At 39.0% G+C, this 24,939-nt stretch overlaps 1 protein-coding gene across 3 annotated transcripts in view; it reads left to right on the top strand.

The window, feature by feature from the left end:
• TTC26 (tetratricopeptide repeat domain 26) overlaps positions 1-24,939 on the top strand; it is a 65,681-nt gene that overhangs the window by 4,939 nt on the left and 35,803 nt on the right. Inside the window, exons 3-7 of one of the 3 annotated variants that reach the window (XM_021936316.2) lie at positions 71-163; positions 2,155-2,269; positions 4,992-5,041; positions 9,852-9,997; positions 12,051-12,222. In XM_021936316.2, the coding sequence (XP_021792008.1) occupies positions 71-163; positions 2,155-2,269; positions 4,992-5,041; positions 9,852-9,997; positions 12,051-12,222 (576 nt within the window). Of the gene's footprint in view, positions 1-18; positions 164-2,154; positions 2,270-4,991; positions 5,042-9,851; positions 9,998-12,050; positions 12,223-24,939 lie in introns of all 3 variants that reach the window. The other 2 variants (XM_021936317.2, XM_021936318.2) reach the window with 2 other exon arrangements.

Genomic DNA, 24,939 nt, shown 5'->3' with positions numbered 1-24,939 from the left:
GCATTTTTTTTTAAACAGAGAGTTTACTATTCAAATTTTCATGCTTTTTAAATACATTTTTAACCTGAAGTTCAAACGTCATGTTGGAGAAGAAGAAGAGGATACTAATTTGTGGATTGGATATTGTGCCTTTCACCTGGGTGACTACAAGAGAGCTCTGGAGGTTAGTGTAAAAAAATTTTTTTCCAAACAGAACTGTGTTTAAAATGTTATTAAACTTTATATTATAATAATACATGTTCATGGTAAAATTCAAACAATGCAGAAGGAAACAAAAAGAAGTTACCTATTTGCATTCCTCAATTATACTTGTTAATGAAGGCAACCACTGACTGTTTAAAAATTTATGGCTTCAGTAATCATCTATATGTTAATATGTTCTATTACAGTAGTTTCCCCTTGTCTATGGTTTTGCTTCCCGAGGTCAATCTGAGTTACCCGAGGTCAATCTCAGTCTAAAAATAGATGAGAACAGTATAATAAGATATTTTCAGAGAGAGAGAGAGAGAGCAAAAGAGACCACATCCTCATAACTTTTATTACCATATATTGTTATAGTTCTATTATCCATTATTGGTGTTAATCTCTTATTGTGCCTAACTTATAAATTAAACTTTATCATAGGTGTGTATGTATAGGAAAAAAACATAGTATATATAGGATTCAGTACTATCCAAGATTTCAGGCATCTACTAGGGATCTTTAAACATATCCCCTGTGGGTAAAGGAGGGCTACTGTATATGTACATGTATCTTGTGTACTTTGTACTTTTACATGCATACTAATGAGATTGTACAACATATTGGTATTAGCATTTATTAAGTAAATCTTCAGAACAGGAAAATTAAGCCATTATGATAAAAACTTTCATGAGTCTTCTCTCAAGAGAATTTCGCTTTTCCTTTGCTTGGTTATTTTTAGACATAGGAATGATTATATTTATATTTTTACAAGTAGAATTGTTTTGGGGAAATTGTTTTTCTTGGTCATTGTAAATCCTACCCATCTACCTACCCATCTATAATAGTTATTCAGTGGGATTATGGATTTACTTACTTTTTTTTTTTTTTTTTGAGACGGAGTCTTGCTCTGTCGCCCAGGCTGGAGTGCAGTGGCACGATCTCGGCTCACTGCAAGCTCTGCCTCCTGGGTTCAAGCGATTCCCCTGCTTCATACTACCACCGCCACCCCCCTCCCGGGGAAGCTGGGACTACAGGTGTGCGCCACCACGCCCGGCTAATTTTTTTGTGAGTTTTAGTAGAGATGGGGTTTCACCATGTTGGCCAGGATGGTCTCGATCTCCTAACCTCGTGATCTGCCTGCCTCGGTCTCCCAAAGTGCTGGGATTACAGGCGTGAGCCACCACTCCCAGCCACATTTCCTGCATATTCTCATTCTCAAGATGTAATCTAAGCAAATTTGAAGAACCCCCGTAACTAAAATGAAAATATTCGAGGACAGGTAATGAGGAGGCGAAATGAAGAACAAAGGAACAAAGTTGGTGAAGGGAAAGGGAAGATGTGAAAAGGACAGAATAGAGGCTGGCAGTATTTGTAAAAGGCATAGGAGGATAGAAAGAACAACCCACATGTAGTAAGAAAATGAAATAAAGGCACCTGGGAAAGACTGATAAAAAGTAAGAGTATATGGAAAATGTCGTTGACAAAGTGAGTCTCAGAAAGTATTCTTAGAAGGAAAAACAAAACATTTAAAAAATATGAAGCCTCCCTCGATGCCAAAAAAGCCAGAAAGCAATTAGAATGAAATGAAACGTGTCGTGTATTAAAGCCATCAGATTTTAAGTTAACTGAACGTGTGAATTTCTTAAAGGGTATCTTGTATGTCTTTTTTAGTTGGCAGAAATAAAATGTTTCAATTGCTTTTTGTTTCTATTGTTTGTTAGTCCCTATCAGTATTAATTGGGGGACAAAACCCACAAGTATAAGATTATATGGACAACAGCCCTGCAGATGTAGGATTGAGCTTTAGCTTCAGCATTTAACCTTTTCAGGTATAGAATAATTGCAGAGCATGTAGGATTCCCCAAATGTGAAGTTACTTAATCTCAGTATGAAATCCTATTCCATTATGGAAGAATGGCCCATCAATTGCTTTGCTGCCAAAACGAGATCACTGCTTACTATGTATTTCAGGAATATGAAAATGCTACAAAAGAGGAAAATTGTAATTCTGAAGTCTGGGTGAACCTAGCTTGCACCTACTTCTTTCTTGGGATGTATAAACAAGCTGAAGCAGCTGGATTTAAAGGTAAAGGGGCTCTTATATCTGATATTCTTCATTCATAGTGAAGAGTCGTTTTGAAGATTTTAAAACTTAATGTATTCCTTTTTCTCTTGAGAAAAAAAATTGATATTAGAAAGCTAAAAAATAGCTTCTTTAGTCCCCAAAAAGAATATTAATTTGAGTAAATGTATGTTTAGTGAGATAGTGCCATACCCCACCAGGCTACAGCCAAAAAGCAGAAGGACAAAAGAAGAAAAAGGGCCAGGTGTCTTTCTTAGGCCCTATCACGGGAGGATGGGCATGCTGTTAGTGGTAGTTAGGTATAGTTTTGTTCTAGGCTCTGCAAGTGGCTGTGAACTATGGCTGCTTTCCTGTTTCTTTTTTTTTTTGAGATGGAGTTCCGCCTGTCAGCCCCAGGCTGGAATGTGAGTGGCCGGGATCCTTCAGCCTCACTGGCTCTGCCCCCGGTTTATTTCTCCATTTCTGCTCAGCCTCGAAAGGCTGAACTATACAGGCTCACCACCTCAGCTCGTTAAGTTTTAGATTTTTAGTAGAGATGGGTTTCTACCATGTTATTAGGGATGGTCTCACCCCTGACCTTTGATCCACTCAGTCTGGCCTCCCAAAGTGCTGGACAGCTTGAGCCACCGCTACCGCCCTAAGGCTTTTCCTGTCTCTAAGTGAGAAACCCAGAAATTTCAGTTTGAAGAATCCAGAAATCATCCCTTCTGCTTTCTTACATACGATATTCATCTCAGGACAATTGTACTCAAATTTGAAAATAAGAATAAAAGGGAAACATGGTAGAAAAAGTTAAAGATGGCTGGGCGCAGTGGCTTACGCCGGTAATCCCAGCACTTTGGGAGGCCAAGGTGGGCAGATCACCTGAGGTCGGGAGTTCGAGACCAGCCTGACCAACGTGGAGAAACCCTATCTCTACTAAAAATACAAAATTAACCAGGTGTGGTGACGCATGCCTGTAATCCCAGCTACTCGAGAGGCTGAGGCAGGAGAATCGCTTGAACCCAGGAGGCGGAGGTTGCAGTGAGCCAAGATCGAGCCATTGTACTTCAGCCTGGGCAACAAGAGTGAAACTCCATCTCAAAAAAAAAAAAAAAGTTAATTAAAGGATGAACCAAATTAAGTTCAAGGAAATGCAGAGAAAGTGGGCACTGTAATGTTTGATAGGGAAGAATGTATTCGAGGTAGAATTAATTTATACATACAAAGAATTTTAGCCCAAATTCATGGCAGACATGGAACTTGAAGACTTTTTTTTTTTTAAATACTTTAAGTTCTAGGGTACATGTGCAGAACGTGCAGGTTTGTTACATATGTATACATGTGCCATGTTGGTTTGCTACACCCATTAACTCGTCATTTACATTAGGTATATCTCCTAATGCTATCCTTCGCCCTCCCTTTTTTTTTTTTTAAAGACATGGTCTCACTATGTTGCCCAAGCTGGAGTACAGTGGCTATTCATAGGTGTGCACATAGCATGCTATAGCTTCAAACTCCTGGGTTCAAGCCATCCTCCAGCCCCAGCCTCCTGAGTAGCTGAGACTGCAGACAATGCCCGCCACCACGCCCAGCAAAGCCTTTCTTGATTTGTACCCAAATTATTTCATATGTACCAATGTAGTTTTTCCTAATTTAGTTATTAGGTCCTTTATGTTACTTACTTAATCTCATATTTCTAGGCTTTATCTGTGCTAAGAACAGTGTTAGACACATATAAGGTGATCATGGTAGCTATCTCTATTTCCATATAATTTTTTCTTTTTTTCTTTCTTATACATTGAAGTATGACTTTTTCTGTAAAAGAGATAGAATCGGGTATCCAGAATCAGAAAGTTTTCCAAGAGTGCAAAGGAGATTTGGAACTTAAAAGCCGTTAACATTTTTGCTTGACTGCCTGTTTCAGTATGGCACATAATTATGCTAGAAAATCTGTGGAATAGAGACTGGGCTAGTATTTAGGAAAATATGGCAGTATAATTGTGGAAAAGGAGATATCAGAAGGAAATAACAAAGAATACTGGGACTACGAGGTGAATGAGAGTGGATTCATGCACACATTGAGATGACCATGGGGGTCTATTACCACTGTTTGGTTTGGTATATGAACACAGAGGTGGGCTGTTACTATAACCATGCATGTGGAGTGTTGTGTTGTGGATCACTGTAATAGGATCAGGTAGAACAACCAGTGGAGAAGAGCAGAATCTTAGCACATTTCTCTTCTAGTTCTTGATGCTGTTTCTGCTACTGTAGGTGGAGACCAGACTCAAACAATATGTATTCTTTTTTTTTTTTTTTTTTGAGATGGAGTCTCACTCTGTTGCCCAGGCTGGAGTGCAGTGGCGTGATCTCGGCTCACTGCAAGCTCCGCCTCCTGGGTTCACGCCATTCTTCTGCCTCAGCCTCCGGAGCAGCTGGGACTACAGGCGCCTGCCACCTCGCCCGGCTAGTTTTTTGTATTTTTTAGTAGAGATGGGGTTTCACCGTGTTAGCCAGGATGGTCTTGATTTCCTGGCCTCATGATCCGCCCGCCTCGGCCTCCCACAGTTCTGGGATTACAGGCGTGAGCCACCGCGCCGGCCAACAGTATGTATTCTAGCAGAGAGAAGTTAGGATCAGATAAATAAGGATTTGGGAAGATTCATCCGAGTCTCATTTCATTCCTACAAGGGACTGCTAGACTATTGAATTCTTTAATAAGCAGCTTGGATTTTTTTTTCAGCTTCAAAAAGCCGACTCCAAAACCGCCTCCTCTTCCACTTGGCTCACAAGGTATTTATGTTCTCATTTCACATTTTTTTTGTTTTAAAAATATTTTTATTTTTCTTCCTTCTTGTTACTAACACTAGTGAGAGATAATTAATTAGAAATTCTTGTTAATAGTTTTCTAGAACAAGTGGAATATAACTGTTAATTGTATAGGATATTCTCCTCTATCAATGTTCTTTACCCTCTGAATTTATTCAGAGATGTTAGGTTTTATTTCTCCTTAAGCAACAGTCATATAAGAAGTTTAGACTGGGCATGGTCGCTCACGCCTGTAATCCCAGCACTTTGGGAGGCTGAAGTGGGTGGATCACCTGAAGTCAGGAGTTTGAGACCAGCTTGGCCAACATGGTGAAACCGTGAGTCTACTAAAAATACAAAAAAAATTAGTCGGGCTTGGTGGTGCACTCCTTTAATACCAGCTACTGAGGAGTCTGAGGCAGGAGAATCAGCTGAACCCAGGAGGCAGGGGTTGCAGTGAGCCTAGATCGTGTCACTGCACTCCAGCCTGGGCAACAGAGCGAGACTCTGTCTCAGAAAAAAAAAGAAGTTTAATTTGTGTCAACTATCCTATTATCTCTTAGGAAACAGACTCAGAGTCACCTTGTCCTGATTCCTAGAAATAAATATACACTTTTCAGAATTGCTGTATGGTAATGATTTTGATAATGATAAAATAATTTTTTAAATAATATTTTTTCAAATTTTTAATTTTAAATAATTGTTTAATTTATTTAAAAAATTGTTTTATAGCATTCCACCAAATGCTTCATATGTGCCTTTATTTATTCACCATTTCCTAGTTATTTGACTTTTAGATTATTTATAATTTTAAAAATTTATAAAAATGTCATTCTGAACATCCCAGAAATGGACATACCTATTGGGTATGAGCAACTTTAAAAGTTTTAATTGATATTGCTAAGTTGTTTTACAGAAAGTTTAATCATCCACAGGCATTATATGAAAATAATTATTTTTGGTACATTTAGAAATTCCACATCACAATTGTCACTTTGTCTCTTTCTCTTTTTAGTTTTGCTTTACATGTTTTTCAGACTGTCATTAAGTGCACACAAACTTAGAATTGCTAGAGACTGTCTAGCAATAGTGTCTTACTAGTAGACTGAAACATATATTATCATGAAATAGCTCTCATCTCTAAAAGATTTCTCTTTGTCATATTTGTAAGCTATACTAGCTCTTTTGGTAGCATTTGCCTATTATATCTCTCATCTATTCTTTTACTTTCTACCTTTCCGTGTCCTTAAATTTAAGGTGACTCTTATAAACAGCATATAAATGAGTTTTGTGGGTTTTAAAATCCAGTTAAAATCTTTATTTAAAAAAACCTCAGTATATAATCCATTTACTTAATGTATTTACAAATACGGTTAGCTTCGTAACTACCATTCTGTTATTAGTTCTCTGTTTGCCCAGCTGGTCCACGTGGTCTGTGTTCCTTTTTCTCTCCTTTCTTGTCTTTTTTTGGATTGGTTTTTAAAACTATATATTTCTCCTCAATTGGCTTGCTAGTTATATACATTCTTAACATTATTTTAGCAGTTACCATGTGTCTTTTGCATACTAAAAAGTTTGATATTAATTAGTACTTTTACCAATTTCTAGAAAATTAAAGGACCTTAGATCATTTAAACTCATTTACTCTCCATCTTATGTACAAATTTGAAATATATTTTAAGTGTCTATATGTTTCTAATCCCATAAGACTGTTTTATTACTGTTTTATGCAGTGAGTATTCATTTATACTTAGCCATATTTATCCTTTCCATCGCTCTTCATTTCTTCTTGCATGTTTGTGCTCCTATCTAAAATCATTTTCCATTTGAGGAATTTCCTTTAATATTTCCTTTAGTGGTGATGAATTCTCTCAGTTTTTGTCTAAACACATTTTTATTTGACTGTCTTTTTTAAAGCATTTTTTTCTCAGTGTAGAGTTCTAGGTAGGTAATTATTTTTGCTTAGCATTTTGAAGATGTTGCTTTATTGCTTCCTAGGACCTTGTCTCTACTGAGACGTTAGCCATCAGTCTTACTGCTGCTCCTGTGAAGATGTTTTTTTCTGATCATGTTTAAGATTTATACGTTGGTTTTTGTTACTGGCACTTTTCCTATAATATTCCCAGATATGGTTTTCTTTGTATTACACTACATCAGGTTCATAGCGCTTGCTCGAGGTTTTTTCTTTTTTTAATTAAAAAAAATCCTTGGTCATTATTACTTCAAATTTTGCTTCTACTCTATACTCTTCTTTCCTTTTAGGCTCCCAGTAACATGTAGGTATGTAGACCTTTAATTTGTATCACATGTAAACACTTTGTCACATTTTCTATGTATTTCCTGCAGAAATTTATTTTACTAATCATCATTCTTCAGCTGTCTAATCAGCTATTCTATTTATCTATTTCATTCTTAATTTCAGTTATTGTCTTATTTTTAGAAATCACATTTTATTACTTTTTAAATTTCTAATTTCCAGTTAAAATTTCCTAATTTTTAATTTAATTTCTTAAACATATTAATAACAGTTATTTTTAAAATCCATGTCTAGTAATTCCTATAGTGTATCTCTGGACAGCTGTTTCTTGGTTTTCAGTCAAATGTTCTTATCTCCTGGTTTGCTTGGCAATATTGTGTTTAATGCTGGCTCTTGTATATTAAAATATATAGAGATAATTTGAGTATCTGGATGATTTTGTCTTCTTCCAGAGAGGATTTAGAATTTACTTTTACTTCTGGCAAGCACATAGAAAAGGGGCAAATCAACTGATACCTGTCAGAGATTACAACGATTTAAAGCTGGTCTATTTCTATTTTACCTCTGTTTCTAGGGTAGCTTTCCAGGGGTCCCAACTGATAACCTGGTGGGCCCCAATCTCTATTTTTTTTTTGTCCATTAAGCCTATAAGACTTCTTGAAGCTCTGCTTAGTTTTCAGCAACTCAGCCACCAATTGAGAATTGGTAGGTACCATTAGAGAAAAATGGTACTAAATATCAGAATCACTCTTTGCACTTTTGTTCTGCTTGGGATCTTGGTATCTGAAGTCTTCACTCACTTGGTAGCTCTATGAACCCTTCACACAGATTTTTTTGTTGTTGTTTTTTTGAGACAGGATTTCACTCCCAGTCACCCAGGCTGGAGTGCAATGGCGCCATCTCAGGTTGCTATAACCTCTGCCTCCCAGGCTCGAGCAATCCTTGTGCCTCAGCCTCCCAAGTAATTGAGATTACAAGTGTGCACCACCATGCCCAGCGAATTTTTGTAGAGACAGGGTTTCACCATGTTGCCCAGGCTGGTCTCACATACCTGAGCTCAAGTGATCTGCTCGCCTCAGCCTCTCAGAGTGCTGGGATTACAGGCGTGAGCCACTGCCCTGGCCCCTCTTACACAGATTTTTCAGTAGTTTTTAAGATTTTCTAGATGTTCTTGGTGGGAGCACTGCATACTACAAGCTTCTCTAATATTATTTAGTAGTGAAAGTCTTTGATTGAATTTAAAGAAATATATTTTACTGTGTTTTTCTTCTGATTACAAAAATAATACATGTTTATCATAGTACTTTTAGGAAATAACAAAATACACACAAAAATCAAGATTTCCTGTAAGACTGCCACTTAAAGCTAACACTGTAATATTTTACTCTCTTTTCTTCCAGTCTATAAAAAATTTGTATTTTTATGTGTGTGTGTATATATATGTATATTTATATTGCCAAATTTGGATCATAGTATATATTGTTTTATAACCAGGCTTTTCACTTAAAAGTGTATCATAAACATTTTTCCATGTAACTAGATAGTCTACAGAAGACAATTCTTTACAAAATTTTTAAGCTAATAAGTCATTCTCTGTATCAGGCAGTAGTGAGCAATCTACATATTAAGGGTCACTGTCAAAAATATATCTGTTCTGCCCCATATATAAGCAAAAGGCAACTAATATTTGCAGCAGCCTTCTAACAAAATAAGCATTACAAGGTTGAAATAGAATTCTGACAATCTCAAACAACAACAATGTATGGTAACTGAAGAAAGGATGAAAAAATGTTGAGCAGGAAATTAAAAATTGAATTCACTAAGTTACATGATGAGAAGTACATTTTGATTCCCTATTGTCTACCAAGTAGAATGAGATATGAAAGAACAGATTGGCTGGGCACAGTGGCTCATGCCTGTAATCCCAGCACTTTGGGAGGCCAAGGCGGGTCGATCACAAGGTCAGGAGTTCAAGACTAGCCTGGCCAACATGGTGAAACCCCATCTGTATTAAAGATACAAAAACTTAGCCAGGCGTGGTGGCATGCACCTGTAATCCCAGGGACTTGGGAGGCTGAGGCTGGAGAATTGCTTGAACCCAGGAGGCAGAGGTTTCAGTGAGCCGAGATTGTGCCATTGTACTCCAGCCTGGGGGACAGGGCAAGACTCCATCTCAAAAAAAAAAAAAGAAAGAAAGAAAGAACAGATTAAAAATGTTACCAGGTATTAGTAAAGAGACTAGACAGAAAATAAAAGGAAAGGAAGAAAATATAAAGAAAAGATAAGGGGAGGGGTCAAATAATATTAACTGTAACCTAAGGGCTTTCCACTGTGGTTGTCAAGCTATGCTTCCCAAGGCTATTTGCATTCTTTCTTTGCAGAGGAAATGAAATAGAAGACAAGGAACCTAAGGGAAATAGGAAGAAGAGAGAGACACAATGGCTAAAGAAGAGTTAAAATCTCTATCACTTAGATATTGATTTCTCTAGCAACACTAATGTGAATCTTTACATGTCTTTTCCACTCTCACAATTTTAGTTTAATGATGAGAAAAAATTGATGAGCTTTCATCAAAATCTTCAGGATGTCACAGAAGATCAACTCAGTTTGGCCTCAATCCACTATATGCGATCTCACTACCAAGAAGCTATTGATATATATAAGCGAATACTGCTAGATAACAGGTCTGTGTCCTTTTATGCCTACTCTACATTTTTTTCATTTTTTTAGTTTCTTCTGTTACTAGTTTGAGAATCTAGTGTCCTCTGTATCTAGTACCACCATGCGTTCAAATCTGTTTAGTTGATAATTTGGTGAGATTAAGAATTAGATATTGTCTAAATCAGGCTTTCTCTACCTTTTTTTGCGTTGTCACCCTTCTAAAAGACTCTTCCCCCAATTGCCCTCCCATGAAATTTTACTATACTGATATATGTATATTAATATATATCAGCGATGTGCTCGTTCATCTCAGTATTTCGGGGAGGTCGCAGACGGTGGATCACGAGGGCCGTGAGACCGCACCATCCTGGAAGTTAACATAGAAAACCCTCGCCTCACTAAAAATAACAAAATCAGCCGGCGATGTATGACGCCAGTAGTCCCAGTTACTGGAGCGAGGGCAGGAGAACATGCGGAATCAGAGCGAGCGCTGCAGCGAGCTGAGATCACACACTGCATCTCCAGCCCGGGCCACAGAGCAAGATCGTTCAAACATATATATATCCATGCATGTACTATATGTATAACCGTGCTTTACATATTAAAACGAATATGATTTTTTCATCCTCCGATAAGAACCAATTTTTCCCCTTTGGGGGTGATATTGATATTACCCCTGTTGAAATGTATGGTCTAGATGTATCAGACTTAGTGTTATAGTTACATTGTAGGTAACTTGTGGTTGACAAAATTAGATACAAACCATCTTTGAGACGGAGTCTCTGTCAGCTTCAGGCTGGAGTGCAGGGCGCCGATCTCGCTCACTGCAAGCTCCACCTCCCGGTTCACGCTTTATTCTCCTGCCTCAGCCTCCTGAGTAGTTGGGACTACATGGCGCCACCGCGGTCTGCTAATTTTTGTATTTTTAGTAGAGACGGGTTTCACCGCGGGTCTCATCTCCTGACTCCAGGATCCCGCCTCGGCCTCCCCAGTGCTGGATTACAGGCGCGGAGCCACCGCTACCGCTTTTTGAGACGGAGTCTCGGCTTGTCGCCTCCAGGCTGGGAGGCAGTGGCCGGATCTCAGCTTCACTGCAAGCCCTCCCCGGTTTACGACCTCCTGCCTTAGCCTCCCGGCAGCTGGGACTACAGGCGCCCCACCTCACCTGGCTGTTTTTTGTATTTTTTAGTGGGAGACGGAGTTTCACCATGTTAGCCAGGATGGCCTCTCATCTCTCCTGACCTGATCCGCCCCATCTCGGGCCTCCCAAAGTGCTGGGATTACAGGCTTGAGCCACCGCTACTCGCCCTAAACCATTTTAAGAATTCTACATTCCAACTTTATCACTAAACACTTGCCTCTCTCCCTTCCAAAAATATCTCCCATCCCCTCTTCCTTCCATCCTTCTTTGCATTACCTCCTACCTGTTTTCCATTTCCAGCCATCAAGCCTACGTGCTGTCTTGTCTGTTGGTCTTCTGTGTGGGAGTGTAATTTGTGTTTATGTTCAATTATCACATATATTAGTTTTTCAATATGAACAGCACGAACTTTCCCTTTCTTTTTTTTTTTTGAGATCTGAGTCTCGCCTCTGTCACCCAGGCTGGAGGCAGTGGGCGCTAATCTCGCTCACTGCAAGCTCTGCTTCTCGGCTTCACGCCCATTCTCCTGCCTCTAGCCTTCCTGAGTAGCCGGGACTACAGGCACCGCCACCATGCCCGGGTTAATTTTTTGTATATTTTAGTAGAGACGGGTTTCTACTGTGGTCTCATCTCCTGACTCAGGATCCGGGCCTGCCTTGGCCTCCTCCCAAAGTGCTGGGATTACAGGTGTGAGCCACCGCGCCCGGCCGAACTTTCCCTTTCTTCTCTAGTTGTCATCCTTCACTCTACTTATATCGAAACACCCAAATATTGCAATGCAAAAAGAAAATAATTATACTGATTATATCTTACCCTCTTTCTTCCTAAGGCAGGATTCATGAACTGTCCTCTTTGCCTTGTCTATTTGAGCTTTGTAATTTGACATTTCTGTGAAGTAGACTTAAATGGTTAACCCTAATTATTTCATCTAATAGGGAATACCTTGCCCTCAATGTTTACGTGGCCCTCTGCTACTATAAGTTGGATTACTATGATGTGTCTCAAGAAGTTTTGGCTGTTTACCTTCAGCAAATTCCTGATAGTACCATCGCACTCAATCTTAAAGCCTGTAATCATTTTCGCCTTTACAACGGCAGAGCAGCTGAGGTATTGATGAAAGTGTGTTTTTAATGTACTTCATTCCAATTTGAATTACTTTATACTTTCCAAGTTATTCATGAAACTCTGCTATCTTTAAGTCTTGATTAATATCCCTTTGTCATTGCCAGTGTGATTCTATAAGAACATAATTATATGTTTATCAGGTACTCTAAAAAGAATGTTGACTTCTGAATTCTCTGTGTTATGTCCATTAAATTGTAGATGATTTTATCGAGATACCTTACATTTAAAACCAAATGTTTATGTTTAAAACCAATGCTTCTGGCCGGGCACTGTGCCTCATGCCTGTAATCTCAGCACTTTGGGAGGCTGAGGCAGGCAGATCACTTGAGGCCAGGAGTTTGAGACCAGCCTAGCCAACATGGCCCCATCTCTACTAAAAATACAAAAAATTAGCCGGGTGTGGTGGCGCATGCCTGTAATCCCAGCTACTCGGGGGGTGGGAGGTGGGCAGAAGTTGCAGCAAGCCGAGATTGAGCCACTGCACTCCAGCCTAGGTGACAGAGTGAGACTCTGTCTCAAAAAAAACCCAAAAAACAAAAAACAAATGCTTCAGCTTCTTCCTCTAAAATATGTGTGTGGCTCTGCGATTGAATGTCACCAACATACATCCAGTAAACGACATTAGAAATCTGGCATATCTGTTGCTCTCTTCTTCATCTCCATGTAATCATCCCTTAGTTCCTATCAGCTATACATCCTAGATAGCTCTTTTATCTATCCCTTCTTCTCCTTGGCTACTATTCTAATCCAGGAGTTTCTCACCTCTTATTTTGGCCCTTTAAATAGTGTTCCTGCTTTTAGTCAGTCTTATTATCTTCAGTTCAACCACTGAATTTGTTCCACAGGCCATATTCTCTTACCACCATAGCTTCATGTGCAGCATTCTCCCTCCTGGAATGACTTCCTTCTTTCTCTGCTTGGTACACGTCAACTTCTTTTTTAAGGTTAGCCCAAGAGGCAAAAATGGTGGACATTTTATAAATACTTAGAAATTAGCTAACTTGTAGGCACCATGCGGAACACTTTAAATCTATTATTTAATTTCCCTGACGAGAGGCTATTGTAGTTCTCATTTTATAGGAAACCGAGAAAACGCAGGAGGCCATAGGTTGTTACCTCCTCTTATTTCATTTAACATGTTTTAAATAACATGTAACTTTACTAACATTTTAATAACATAATTTTATTTAACATATACACATATATACACATACAATATATCGATATAGGTAGATACATACATAGATATAGAATAGATAATATGTTCTACACTATATCTATATATAAATATATGAATATAAATAGATAATTTAACATGGTTATTACTTTAGTTGATGTCAGAAGACACCAAAATTTAAATGTAAAATTTCTGCATGTGTCAAACTTTAAAAATCCTACCCTTGCCCTCCAAATTGAATTGCTTATTATACACTTGAGCACATAGTATATACATATATATTAAATAAAATACATTTTTGGGATAATGGTCATTTCAACTAAAGAGTCCCCCAAGTCTGCCTAATTGGCTTGTTTCCAGCATCAGCAGTTTAGTAATAGACTGGATTTGCAATCTGGTATCTTTAGAGTTTTCACCCATTAGTAAGAACAAATAAATGAAATACATTCTTGCTTTTCTAGAGGATCGCTTGAACCTGGGAGGAGGAGGTTGCAATGAGCCGAGATTGCACCACTGCACTCCAGCCTGGGCAACAGAGCAAGAGTCAGTCTTGGGGAAATTTGCCAATTTTGGTGTATGGTCCAATTTATTAAATGTTTACAGTTTGTCTGTGTATCTCTTTTCCATAGTCTAGTATGGTTACTCAATATCCTATCTATAGGATACACCTAGAATTATCCAAGTTAGGACATCAGAGTGTACTTCTAACCTCAAAAGGCAAGCTTTTTCCTTTGACATTGTGTCAATGTAATTTATATATTGATTTTATAATGTAGTCCAGCAGTAGAAGGCTATGTTAAATGTACCTGAAGAACTTTTTTTGGTAGCAATAAAATAGAGTTTGCGTTTAATTATTATAATTTTAATAAACTATTTAAATTCAGGCATTCTTCTAACTTGTATAACGGGGTCTATATTACATTGTTTAGTCTCTCACAAACACCAATAGCATCCTGCTTTTCTAAAGTAAACAGGAAATAATTTATAATGATTGACTTAATTCTTAAAGTACTTTGAGTAACTTGTTCATGCTTACGCGACTAACATAACAAGTGGCAAATTCAGATCTCAAACTTTTGTCTATCTGACTCCAACATAGACTTAACCACTAAAATATACTGCAATACACACACACAAAATGTCTCCATTCTGCTTATTATTTGTCAGTTGCCTAATTATCTTCAATCTAAACAAGCTCATTGATGGTTGAGACTGTGTTTTTTGACATTTGTTTCCCAGGACTGGGCACAATGCTTGCACAAAGTTGATGCCAACTACTTATTTGTTGAATGAGAAATTAAAAGTATGACTGACAAATTAAGGAGAATCACATTTAAAGAAGGAGGAGGTACAGAAGGTCAGTAGAAATGAAGACTGAGAAAAGGCCATTTTAATTAGAGTTTCCTACATTTCCTTATCTGATTAGGATATCATTATTACTGGAGCTTGAAGCTAGGTTGCAAGGAGATCAGGAGTGAGTGAGTAACAACCCAGATTGGGAATTCTCATAAAGGGTATGGCAGAAGGGATGGCAAGTAGATGATGAAAAAATGGAAACATTGAATGTAAGATACTGGTTTAAAAAAATAAAATAAAAGAGGAGAAAGCTGCTGGTTTTAGAGACTGAAGAGTTGAAGAACTTTTCCCCCAAAACTGGCATGGCCTCTAGGGTAGTGATTATGAGTTTGGACTTGGAATCAGATAGACCCAAATTTCAACCCTGGCATAGTTGCTATGTGACTTCAGGTGAAATACTTAACCTCCTTAAGCATCATCTGTGAAACAGGGAAAATAATAGTATTGACTCATCGTAGGTTCTTGTGAAGATTAAATGGTATGAGGTATGTAAAGTCCTTAACTTGATACACATAGTAAACTCTCAGTAAATGTTTGTAATTATTAAAGATTTTATAGACTGAAACATAGTCACATTGATCTTTTTCTTTATGTTTAGTGCTTTCTGTATCTTGTTTAAGAAACCATTTCCGGTCAGGCACAGTGGCTCACACCAGTAATCCCAGCACCTTGGGAGGCCAAGGTGGGTGGATCACCTGAGGTCAGGAATTCGAGACCAGCCTGACCAACATGATGCAACCCCATCTCTACTAAAAATACAAAATTAGCTGGGCATAGTGACACATGCCTGTAATCCCAGCTACTTGGGAGGCTGAGGCAGGAGAATTGCTTGAACCCAGGAGGCAGAGGTTGCAGTAAGCCAAGATTGTGCCACTGCACTCCAGCCTGGGCAACAAGAGCAAGAAAAGAAAAGAAAAAAGAAAAGAAAAAAGAAAGCATTTCCTAGCTCAAGATTATATTTTCTGATACCATCTTTTTAAAAAATGTATCTATTTATTTATTTAGAGACAGTGTCTCACTGTGTCACCAAGGCTGTGCAGTAGCACAATCATAGCTCATTGCAGCCTCAAACTCTTGGGCTCAAGTGATCCTTTTGCCTCAGCCTCCCAAGTAGCTGGGACTACAGACATGCACCACCATGCCTGGCCAATTTTAAAATTTTCTGTAGAGATGGGGTCTTGTTATGTTGCCCAGGCTGGTCTCAAACTTCTGGCCTCAACTAATCCTTCCACCTTGAGCACCCAAAGCTCTGGAATTATAGGCATGAGCAACTGTGCCCAATCAATTCTGATATTATCTTCTAATAGCCTATTTTACTTTGTAAGCACAAATTTTCTGTAATTACAATATATTTTAAAGGATTAAGTTCTCCAATTAAAAGACAAAGATTAGTAAATTAGAAAAGACAAAACCCTAATATGTATGTTAAATAGAACAGAACATAAAGGATATGTTTCACGTGAAATATTTCTTACATGGTTTCTAACATTGGTGTCGTGTTTTTGGAAAGGTCACTTTCATTCTAACGTAGATATGATGACCTACATCTTCAATTTATAGTTTTATTTTTATATGGCTTTATTGGGATATAATTAACATATCATACAATTCACCCTTTTAAAGTGTACAATTGGTTTTTTAGTATAGTCACAGCTTAAGTGCAACCATCACCACAGTCGATTTTAGGACATTTCATTATCTCGAAAAGAAATGTTGGCCAGGCACGATGGCTCATGCCTGTAATCCTAGCACTTTGGGAGGCCAAGGCGGGCAGATTGCCCGAGCTCAGGAGTTCAAGACCAGCCTGGGCAACACAACGAAACCCCGACTCTACTAAAATATAAAAAATTAGCTGGGCGTGGCCACGTGTGCCTGTAGTCCCAGCTACTTGGGAGGCTGAGGTAGGAGAATTGCTTAAACCCGGGAGGCGGAGGTTGCAATGAGCTGAGATTGCACCACTGCACTCCAGCCTGGGCAACAGAGCAAGACTCCATCTCCAAAAAAATAAAAGAAATGGCTGAGCGCAGTGGCTCACACCTGTAATCCTGGCATTTCGGGAGTCCGAGGCGGGTGGATCACAAGGTCAGGAGTTCGAGACCAACCTAGCCAACATGGTGAAACCCTATCTCTACTAAAAATTACAAAAGTTATCTGGGCGTGGTGGCGCACACCTGTAATCCCAGCTACTCAGGAAATTGAGACACGAGAATCACTTGAATCTGGGAGGCAGAGGTTGCGGTAAGCTGAGATTGTGCCACTGTACTCCAACCTGGGTGACCGATACTCCGTCTCAAAAAAAAAAAAGTCATACCCTTCAACTATCAACCCCTGTTGCCCCATTCCCCCAGCCCTAAGCAACCACTAATGTACTTTGTCTTTATGTATTTGCCTGCTGTGGATGTTTCATATATATATGGAATCATATAATATTTGGTCTTTATGATCGGCACCTTTTACTTAGCATAATGTTTACAAGGTTCATCATGTTGTAGCATGTATTAGTATTTTATTCATTTTTATGACCAAATAATATTTTGTTTTATGAATATACCTTTTTTAGTTTTTTCCATTCATCAGTTGATAGACACTTGTATTATTTCCAACTTTTGCCTATTATAAATGCTGCTTCTATAAACATTATACTTTTTGTGTAAGTTTTTGTTTGTATGTATGTTTTCAGTCCTCTCGGGTTTATACCTAGGAGTGGAATCGCTGGGTCATATGGTAACTCTATATTTAATTGTCTGGGGAACTGCCAGAGTGTTCTAAAGTAACCGCACCGTTTTACATTCCCACCAGCAGTTTATAAACATTTTGATTTCTTTGCGTTCTTGCCAACAGTTGTTATCATCTGACTTTTTGACTCTAGCCATCCATTCTAGTGGTGTGAAGTGGAATCTTGTGGTTTCTATTTGCATTTCCCTGATGACTAATGATGTTGAGCATTGTTTCATGTGCCTGTCGGCCATTTGCTTATCTTTTTTGTAGAAATGTTTATTCTTTGCCCATTTTTGAAATAAGTTGTCTTTTTGTTATTGAGTTTCACGTGTTCTTTATATATTCTAGGTACAGTCCCTTATCAGATACATGAATTGCAAATATTTTCTCCTATCCTGTAGAAGATTGTCTCTTCATTTTCTTTTCTTTTCTTTCTTTTTTTTTTTGAGATGGAGTCTCGCACTGTTGCCCAGGCTGGAGTGCAGTGGCGCCATCTCGGCTCACTGCAAGCTCTGCCTCCTAGGTTCATGCCATTCTCCTGCCTCAGCCTCCCGAGTACCTGGGACTACAGGCGCCCGCCACCTCGCCCGGCTAATTTTTTTTTTGTATTTTTAGTAGAGACGGGGTTTCACCGTGTTAGCCAGTATGATCTCAATCTCCTGACCTGGTGATCTACCTGACTCGGCCTCCCAAAGTGCTGGGATTACAGGCGTGAGCCACCACGCCCGGCTCATTTTCTTAATAGTGTTTTTTTTTGAAGTACAAAAGTTTTTAATTTTGATGAAGTCAAAGTTATCTCTTTTTTTTTTTGTCTTTTGTTTCTTATGCTTTTGGTGTTATATCTAAGATTCCATTGCCAAGTCCCGGGCCATGAAGATTTCCCCCTGGTTTTTCCACTAAGAGTTTTATAATCTTAGCTTTTAGGTCTCTGATCCATTTTGAATTAACATTTGTAAATGTCATGAGGCAAATGTCCAACTTGATTCTTTTGCATGTGAATATCCAATTATTTCAGCACCATTTGTTGAAGAGACTGTTCTTTCATCCTTTGAATGGTCTTGGCACCCTTGTTGAAAATCAGTTTACCATAGACAAATGGATTCATTTCTTCTGGACTCAGTTCTCTTCCGTTGGTCTATATGTCTATCCTTACATTAATACTACACTAACTTCCTTACTTGTAACAAGTTTTGAAATCAGGAAGTATGAGGCCTCCTAATTTGTTGCTTGTTTTCCAAGCTTGTTTTGGTTACTCTGATCTCTTACAATTCAATATGAATTTTAGAATCAGCTTATCAATTCCAACAGAGAACCTAGATTGGATTCTGATAGGGATTGCATTAAAGATCAGTTTGGGGATTAATGCTTTCTTAATAACGTTAAGTCTTTAAATCCATTCACATGGAATATTTTTCCGTTTATTTAGGTGTTTTTAAATTTCTTTCAACAATATTTGGTGGTTTTTATGGGGCAAGTTTTCCATTTCTTTTGTTAAATTTATTACTATTTTATTATTTTTGATGCTATTGTAAATTAACTTGTTGCCTTAATTTCATTTTTGAATTGTTCATTGCAAGAGAATAGAAGTACTACTGATTTTTGTATTGAGTGTATCCTGAAACCTTGCTGAACTCATTTATTAGCTTTCTTGAAGATTTTCAGGAGGATTTTCCATATATAAGATTAATTTGTGAATCAGGATAGTTTTACTACTACCTTTCCAGTCTGGATGCCTCTTCTTTCTTTTTCTTGTCTAATTGCCCTGGCTAGAACTGTCATGCGCGTCCGTGTGAGGAGACCACCAAACAGGCTTTGTGTGAGCAATAAAGCTTTTTAATCACCTGGGTGCAGGCGGGCTGAGTCCGAAAAGAGTCAGCGAAGGGAGATAAGGGTGGGACCGTTTTATAGGATTTGGGTAAGTAAAGGAAAATTACAGTCAAAGGGGGGGTTGTTCTCTGGCGGGCAGGAGTGGGAGTCACAAGGTGCTCAGTGGGGGAGGTTTTTGAGCCAGGATGAGCCCAGAAAAGGACTTTCACTAGGTAATGTCATCACTTAAGGCAAGGACCGGCCATTTTCACTTCTTTTGTGGTGGAATGTCATCGGTTAAGATTTTGTGATTCTTCACTTCTTTTGTGATTCTTCAGTTACTTCAGGCCATCTGGGCGGATGTGCAAGTCACAGGGGGTGCGATGGCTTGGCTTGGGCTCAAAGGCCTGACAAGAACCTTCAGTACAATGTTGAATAGAAGTGCTGAGAGCAGATATCTTTGTCTTGTTCCTGATCATAGGTGGAAATCATCCAGTATTTCACTGTTAAGTATGATGTTAGTTGTGGGTTTTTTGTAAATGTTCTTTCTCAAGTGGGGGAACTTCCAAATGTTTTTATCATGAAAGGATGTTAAATGGAACTGCTTTTTCTGTAGCTATTGAGATGATCATTTAGTTTTTGGTTTTTATTCTATTGATATGGTATATTATATTAATTGATTTTTGAATGTTAAACCGCCCTTGTATTCCTGGAATAAATCTCACTTGGTCATCGTGAATAATCTTTTTAATGTATTACAGGATTCCATTTGCTAAGAACTTTTTGGAGGATTTTGTGTCCATATTCAAAAAAGATATTGATCATTTTCTTCTCTTGTAATTTTTTTTTTTTTTTTTTGGTTATGGTATTGGGGTAATACTAGCCACATAGTATAAGGGGAAAAGTTCCGTCTTCTGTGTTTTGGAAGAGTTTGTGAAGAATTGGTATTAACTCTTCTTTAAGTGGTATAATTAAGCAGTGAAGCCATCTGGGCCTGGGCTTTTTATTTCAGTGCAGTTTTAAAATTATTAATCTAATTTCTTTCTTTAGGGATTGCATTGACTCTAAAGATCAGTTTGGGGCTTAATACTATCTTAATGACATTAAGTCAGTCTGTGCACATCGATCCATGTTGTAGGTCTATTAATAGTATTTCTTCTTGAGTCAGTTCTGATAGTTTATGTCCTTCTAGGAATTTATCCCTTTCACTTCAATTATCCAATATATTGGCCTATACTTGTTCATAGTATTGTTCTGTAATCCTTTTTATTTCTCTAAGGTCAGTAGTATTGTTCCTTCTGTTATGCCCAGACCGTTTATTCCCCGAAGAAGACCACCAGAGTCCAGAGTCAAAGCTAAGCAGCAAGGATCTTTATTACAGGTTCGAACCTGGAACTCTCACTCGCTCGCGAAACGAGACGGGCAGGAGAGCTCCCCCACTGAGCTCCGAACAATGTTATATAGTCTAAGAAAAGTGGGCATAGAGTTATTATACAAATCAGATATATGATTGGCTAGTGTTTGAACAAGGCGATTTGGCTAACTATGATTGGTTTCCGCCATTTCTGATATTTCGGTTCAACCTTTGAGGCGGGAGAGCAGGTTTATGGCAGCAAGAGTTTATCTTACTTAAACACGTCTTGTGACCTTGCGTCAGAACTTACAAAATCTCTGGTATGTGCAAAACAAAATCTCTGGTACGTGCAGAAAACCAGGTACTCACAGAACTTACGAAATCTCTGGTATGTGCAAAGATTAGAGAGCAGAACAAAAGGGTGGGGGGGGGGGGGCGGGTACACATCTATGTTTGTGTCCTTTCACTTCTTTCATTTCTGATTCTAGTAAATTGAGTTTATTGTTTTTTTCTTGGTCAATCTAGCTAAAAGTTTTCTTAATCTTTTCAAGGAACCAGGTTTTGGTTTCATTGATTTTCTCCATTCTCTTGTCTGTTTAATTGATTTCTGCTCTAATCTTTATTTTTTCCCTTCCTCTGTATGCTTTATGTTTAGTTTTCTCTTTTTTTTACAATTAGGTTATTAATTTGTGGTCTTTCTTATTTTCTTTTTTAAATATAGGCATTTACAACTATAAAATTTCCTCTAAGCACTGCTTTAACTGCATCCCATAAGTTTTGTTATATTGTATCTTTCATTTATCTCAAAGTATTTTCTAATTTTATTTTTGGTTTGTTTGGCCCATTTGTTATTTAGAGTATGTTGTTTATTTCCTAATTTTCTTTTACACGTAAGTCCATATTCTACATGGAATTGATTTTTGTGTAGACTGTGAGGCAGAGGTCAAATTTTATTTTTTTTCATAAGAATAACTCATTGTTTCAGACCATTTATTGAAAAGATCAGTCTTTTCCTACTATTCTGCCACCTTTGGAAAATAATTCCAGTGTTTAGATATGTCTGCTTCTGAACTCTGTATTATGTTGATCCATTTGTGTATCCTTGCTCTCATTACCATACGGCCTTAATCACTACAGATTTGTAATCAAGTTTCACATGTAGGCCAGGCACGGTGGCTCATACCTGTAATCCCAGCACTTTGGGAGGCTGAGGCGGGCGGATCACGAGGTCAGGAGTTTGAGAACAGCATGGCCAACAAGATGAAACCGCTTCTCTACTAAAACTGCAAAAAAATTTAGCTGGGCGTGGTGGCAGGTGCCTGTAATCCCAGCTGCTCGGGAGGCTGAGGCAGGAGAATCACTTGAACCCGGGCGGGCGGCAGAAGTTGCAGTAAGCCGAGATCGAGCCACTGCACTACAGCCGGGCGACAGAGTGAGACTCTGTCTCAAAAAAAAAAAGTATCACATGTAGTGGGTCTAGCAAGTTTTGCCATGGTGTTAGTCTTCAAGGGGGTCTTGGTTATTCTTGGCTCTTTATCTTTCAGTATGAATTCTAAAACAAGCCTGCCAAATCCAAACACAGAAACAAACCTGTAGGGATTTTAATTGTGTTGCTTTGAATCCATGGATGAGTTGGGAGATAATTAATAGTTTTATATTAAGTCTTTAAATTCATGAATATGGTATCTTTCTCCATTTATTTAGATCTTTAATTTCTTTTTTTTTTTTTTGAGACGAAGTTTTGCTTTTATTGCCTAGGCTGGAGTGCTATGGCATGATCTTGGCTGACTATAACCTCCACCTCCTGGGTTCAGGCGATTCTCCTGCCTCAGCCTCCCAAGTAGCTGGGATTACAGGCGTCCACCACCACACCCGGCTAATCTTTTGTATTTTTAGTAGAGACGGGGCTTTACCATGTTGGCCAGGCTGGTCTTGAATTCCTGACCGCTGGTGATCCACCCGCCTGGGCCTCCAAAAGTGCTGGGATTACAGGCGTGAGCCATTGCGCCCGGCCAGATCTTTAATTTCTTTCAGTCAGGTTTTGTGCTTTTTTTTTTATTTGTATTGGTCTTTTTTTTTTTGAGACAAGCTCTGGCTGTGTCACCCAGGCTAGATGGAGTGCAGTGGCTGGATCATGGCTTACAATAACCTCTGCCTTCCAGGTTTGAGTGATCTTTTTTTTTTTTTTTTTTTTTTTGAGGCGGAGTCTCGCTCTGTCGCCCCCAGGCTGGAGTGCAGTGGCGCGATCTCGGCTCACTGCAAGCTCCGCCTCCCGGGTTTACGCCATTCTCCTGCCTCAGCCTCCCGAGTAGCTGGGACTACAGGCGCCGCCACTACGCCCGGCTAATTTTTTGTATTTTTAGTAGAGACGTGGTTTCACTGTGTTAGCCAGGATGGTCTCGATCTCCTGACCTCGTGATCCGCCCGTCTCGGCCTCCCAAAGTGCTGGGATTACAGGCTTGAGCCACCGCGCCCGGCCAGGTTTGAGTGATCTTTGTGCCTCAGCCTCCCAAGTAGCTGGGGCTACAGGTGTGTGCAACTGTGCCCAACTAATTTTTAAAAATTTTTACATAGAGACAGGTCTCACTACATTGCTAAGGTTGGTCTTGAACTCCTGGGCTCAAGTGATCCGCCTGCCTTGGCTTCCCAAAGCACTGAGATTATAGGCGTAAGCCACCGTGCTTGGCCTTTGTATTGGTCTTTTTACATGTTTTGTTAGATTTGCTTCTAGGAACTTGGTATTTTGTATGTTATTGTAAGTGGTATCTTATTTTAAAATTTCATTTTTTTACTTTTTGTAGTGATGTATAGAACTACAATAGATTTTTTTCAGTTTGAAACCAGTCACTGTTTATTAACTGACCAATTACAAAAATAATCACAGTGGTTACCTTAGTTCATCCTTCTGATATGCCTGTTTATCTGGTCTTCCCTGTTGCCAGGATCTCCACCTTCTACCAAGTGGGTGGTATTTCTCATCATTTCACCTCATGGAGATCATTTGAAGGGCCACAGGAAGTTGTTTGTTTCTTTGAAGTGTTTTCCAATAGTATAGATCTCATGAATCTGATCTTGCATGCAGATGATGACATATTTACTGAGAGATCAAGCAATCAAAGTGTTGTTTGTGAAGGCAATTTGCTTCTTACTGATTTTACCATAACCATGCTTGTAGATCAGTTCATTTACTGACCTCAGGTTTGGATACTCCCATGTAATATATGCTTTTACGGTCCTTATCATGTTAACTAGCCTTCTTGAGTTTAACAAAGTTGCCACTGAAGATTTGGCAAAGGGAAGGCTTCAGACCGTTGGGCCCACACCATTGATACCTCTGATTCTGATGAGAAATGCCAATTTAGGTTCTACAGGTACGTAGAAGTTACCAGCTTTTCTTGCCATCCTAGCCACTGGAGTCTCAGGTCTGTACATCTGCCTGTATTTCTTGTGGTAGTGCTTAACTGTTTCATATAAAAGCCTCCTTCTTGCCTTTTTTTTTTTTTTTTTTTGAGAAAGAGTCTAGCTCTGTCATCCAGGCTGGAGTGCAGTGGTGTGATCTTGGCTCACTACAATCTCTGTCTCCTGGGTTAAAGCTATTCTCCTGCCTCAGCCTCCCGAGTAACTGGGATTACAGACATCCGCCACCATGCCTGACTAATTTTTGATTTTTAGTAGAGATGGGTTTCACCACTTTGGCCAGGCTGGTCTTGAACTCCTGACCTCAAGTGATCCACCCACCTTGGCTTCCCAAAGTGCTAGGATTACAGGCGTGAGCCACTGCACCTGGCCACCTTCTTTCCTTTTGAAGCCTCTTTTGGAAAAACGTCTTTGTCAGGTTCTTAATCTTCAACTCTATGAAATTCCTTTGCCATGCTTTTCCTTAAGGAGTTCTGGCACAGCTGGAACCCTTTTTTTTTTTTCTTTGACACTTTTCATGGTTCCAGCTGGGAAAGAGTAAGTTCTACAGTAGATTTTTTTAACTGACCTAAGATCAGCTGGGTGTGGTAGCTTATGCCTGTAATCCCAGCACTTTGGGAGGCTGAGGCTGGTGGATCATTTGAGGTCAGGAATTTGAGACCAACCTGGCCGACATGGTCAAACCCTGTCTCTACTAAAAATACAAAAATTAGCTGAGCATGATGGTGCACGCCTGTAATCCCAGCTACTTGGGAGGCTGAGGCAGGAGAATTGCTTGAACCCAGGAGATGGAGGTTGCACTGGAGTGCACTGCAGCCTGGGTGACAGAGTGAGACTCTGTTCACATAAAATAAAATAAAACTTTTTTTAA

The sequence above is a fragment of the Papio anubis genome, chromosome 4 (assembly GCF_008728515.1).
Source record: "Papio anubis isolate 15944 chromosome 4, Panubis1.0, whole genome shotgun sequence".
In the NCBI taxonomy this organism is placed as follows: domain Eukaryota; kingdom Metazoa; phylum Chordata; class Mammalia; order Primates; family Cercopithecidae; genus Papio; species Papio anubis.
Note: the sequence above shows the minus strand (reverse complement) of the source record. Positions and strands in the feature narration are given on the sequence as shown.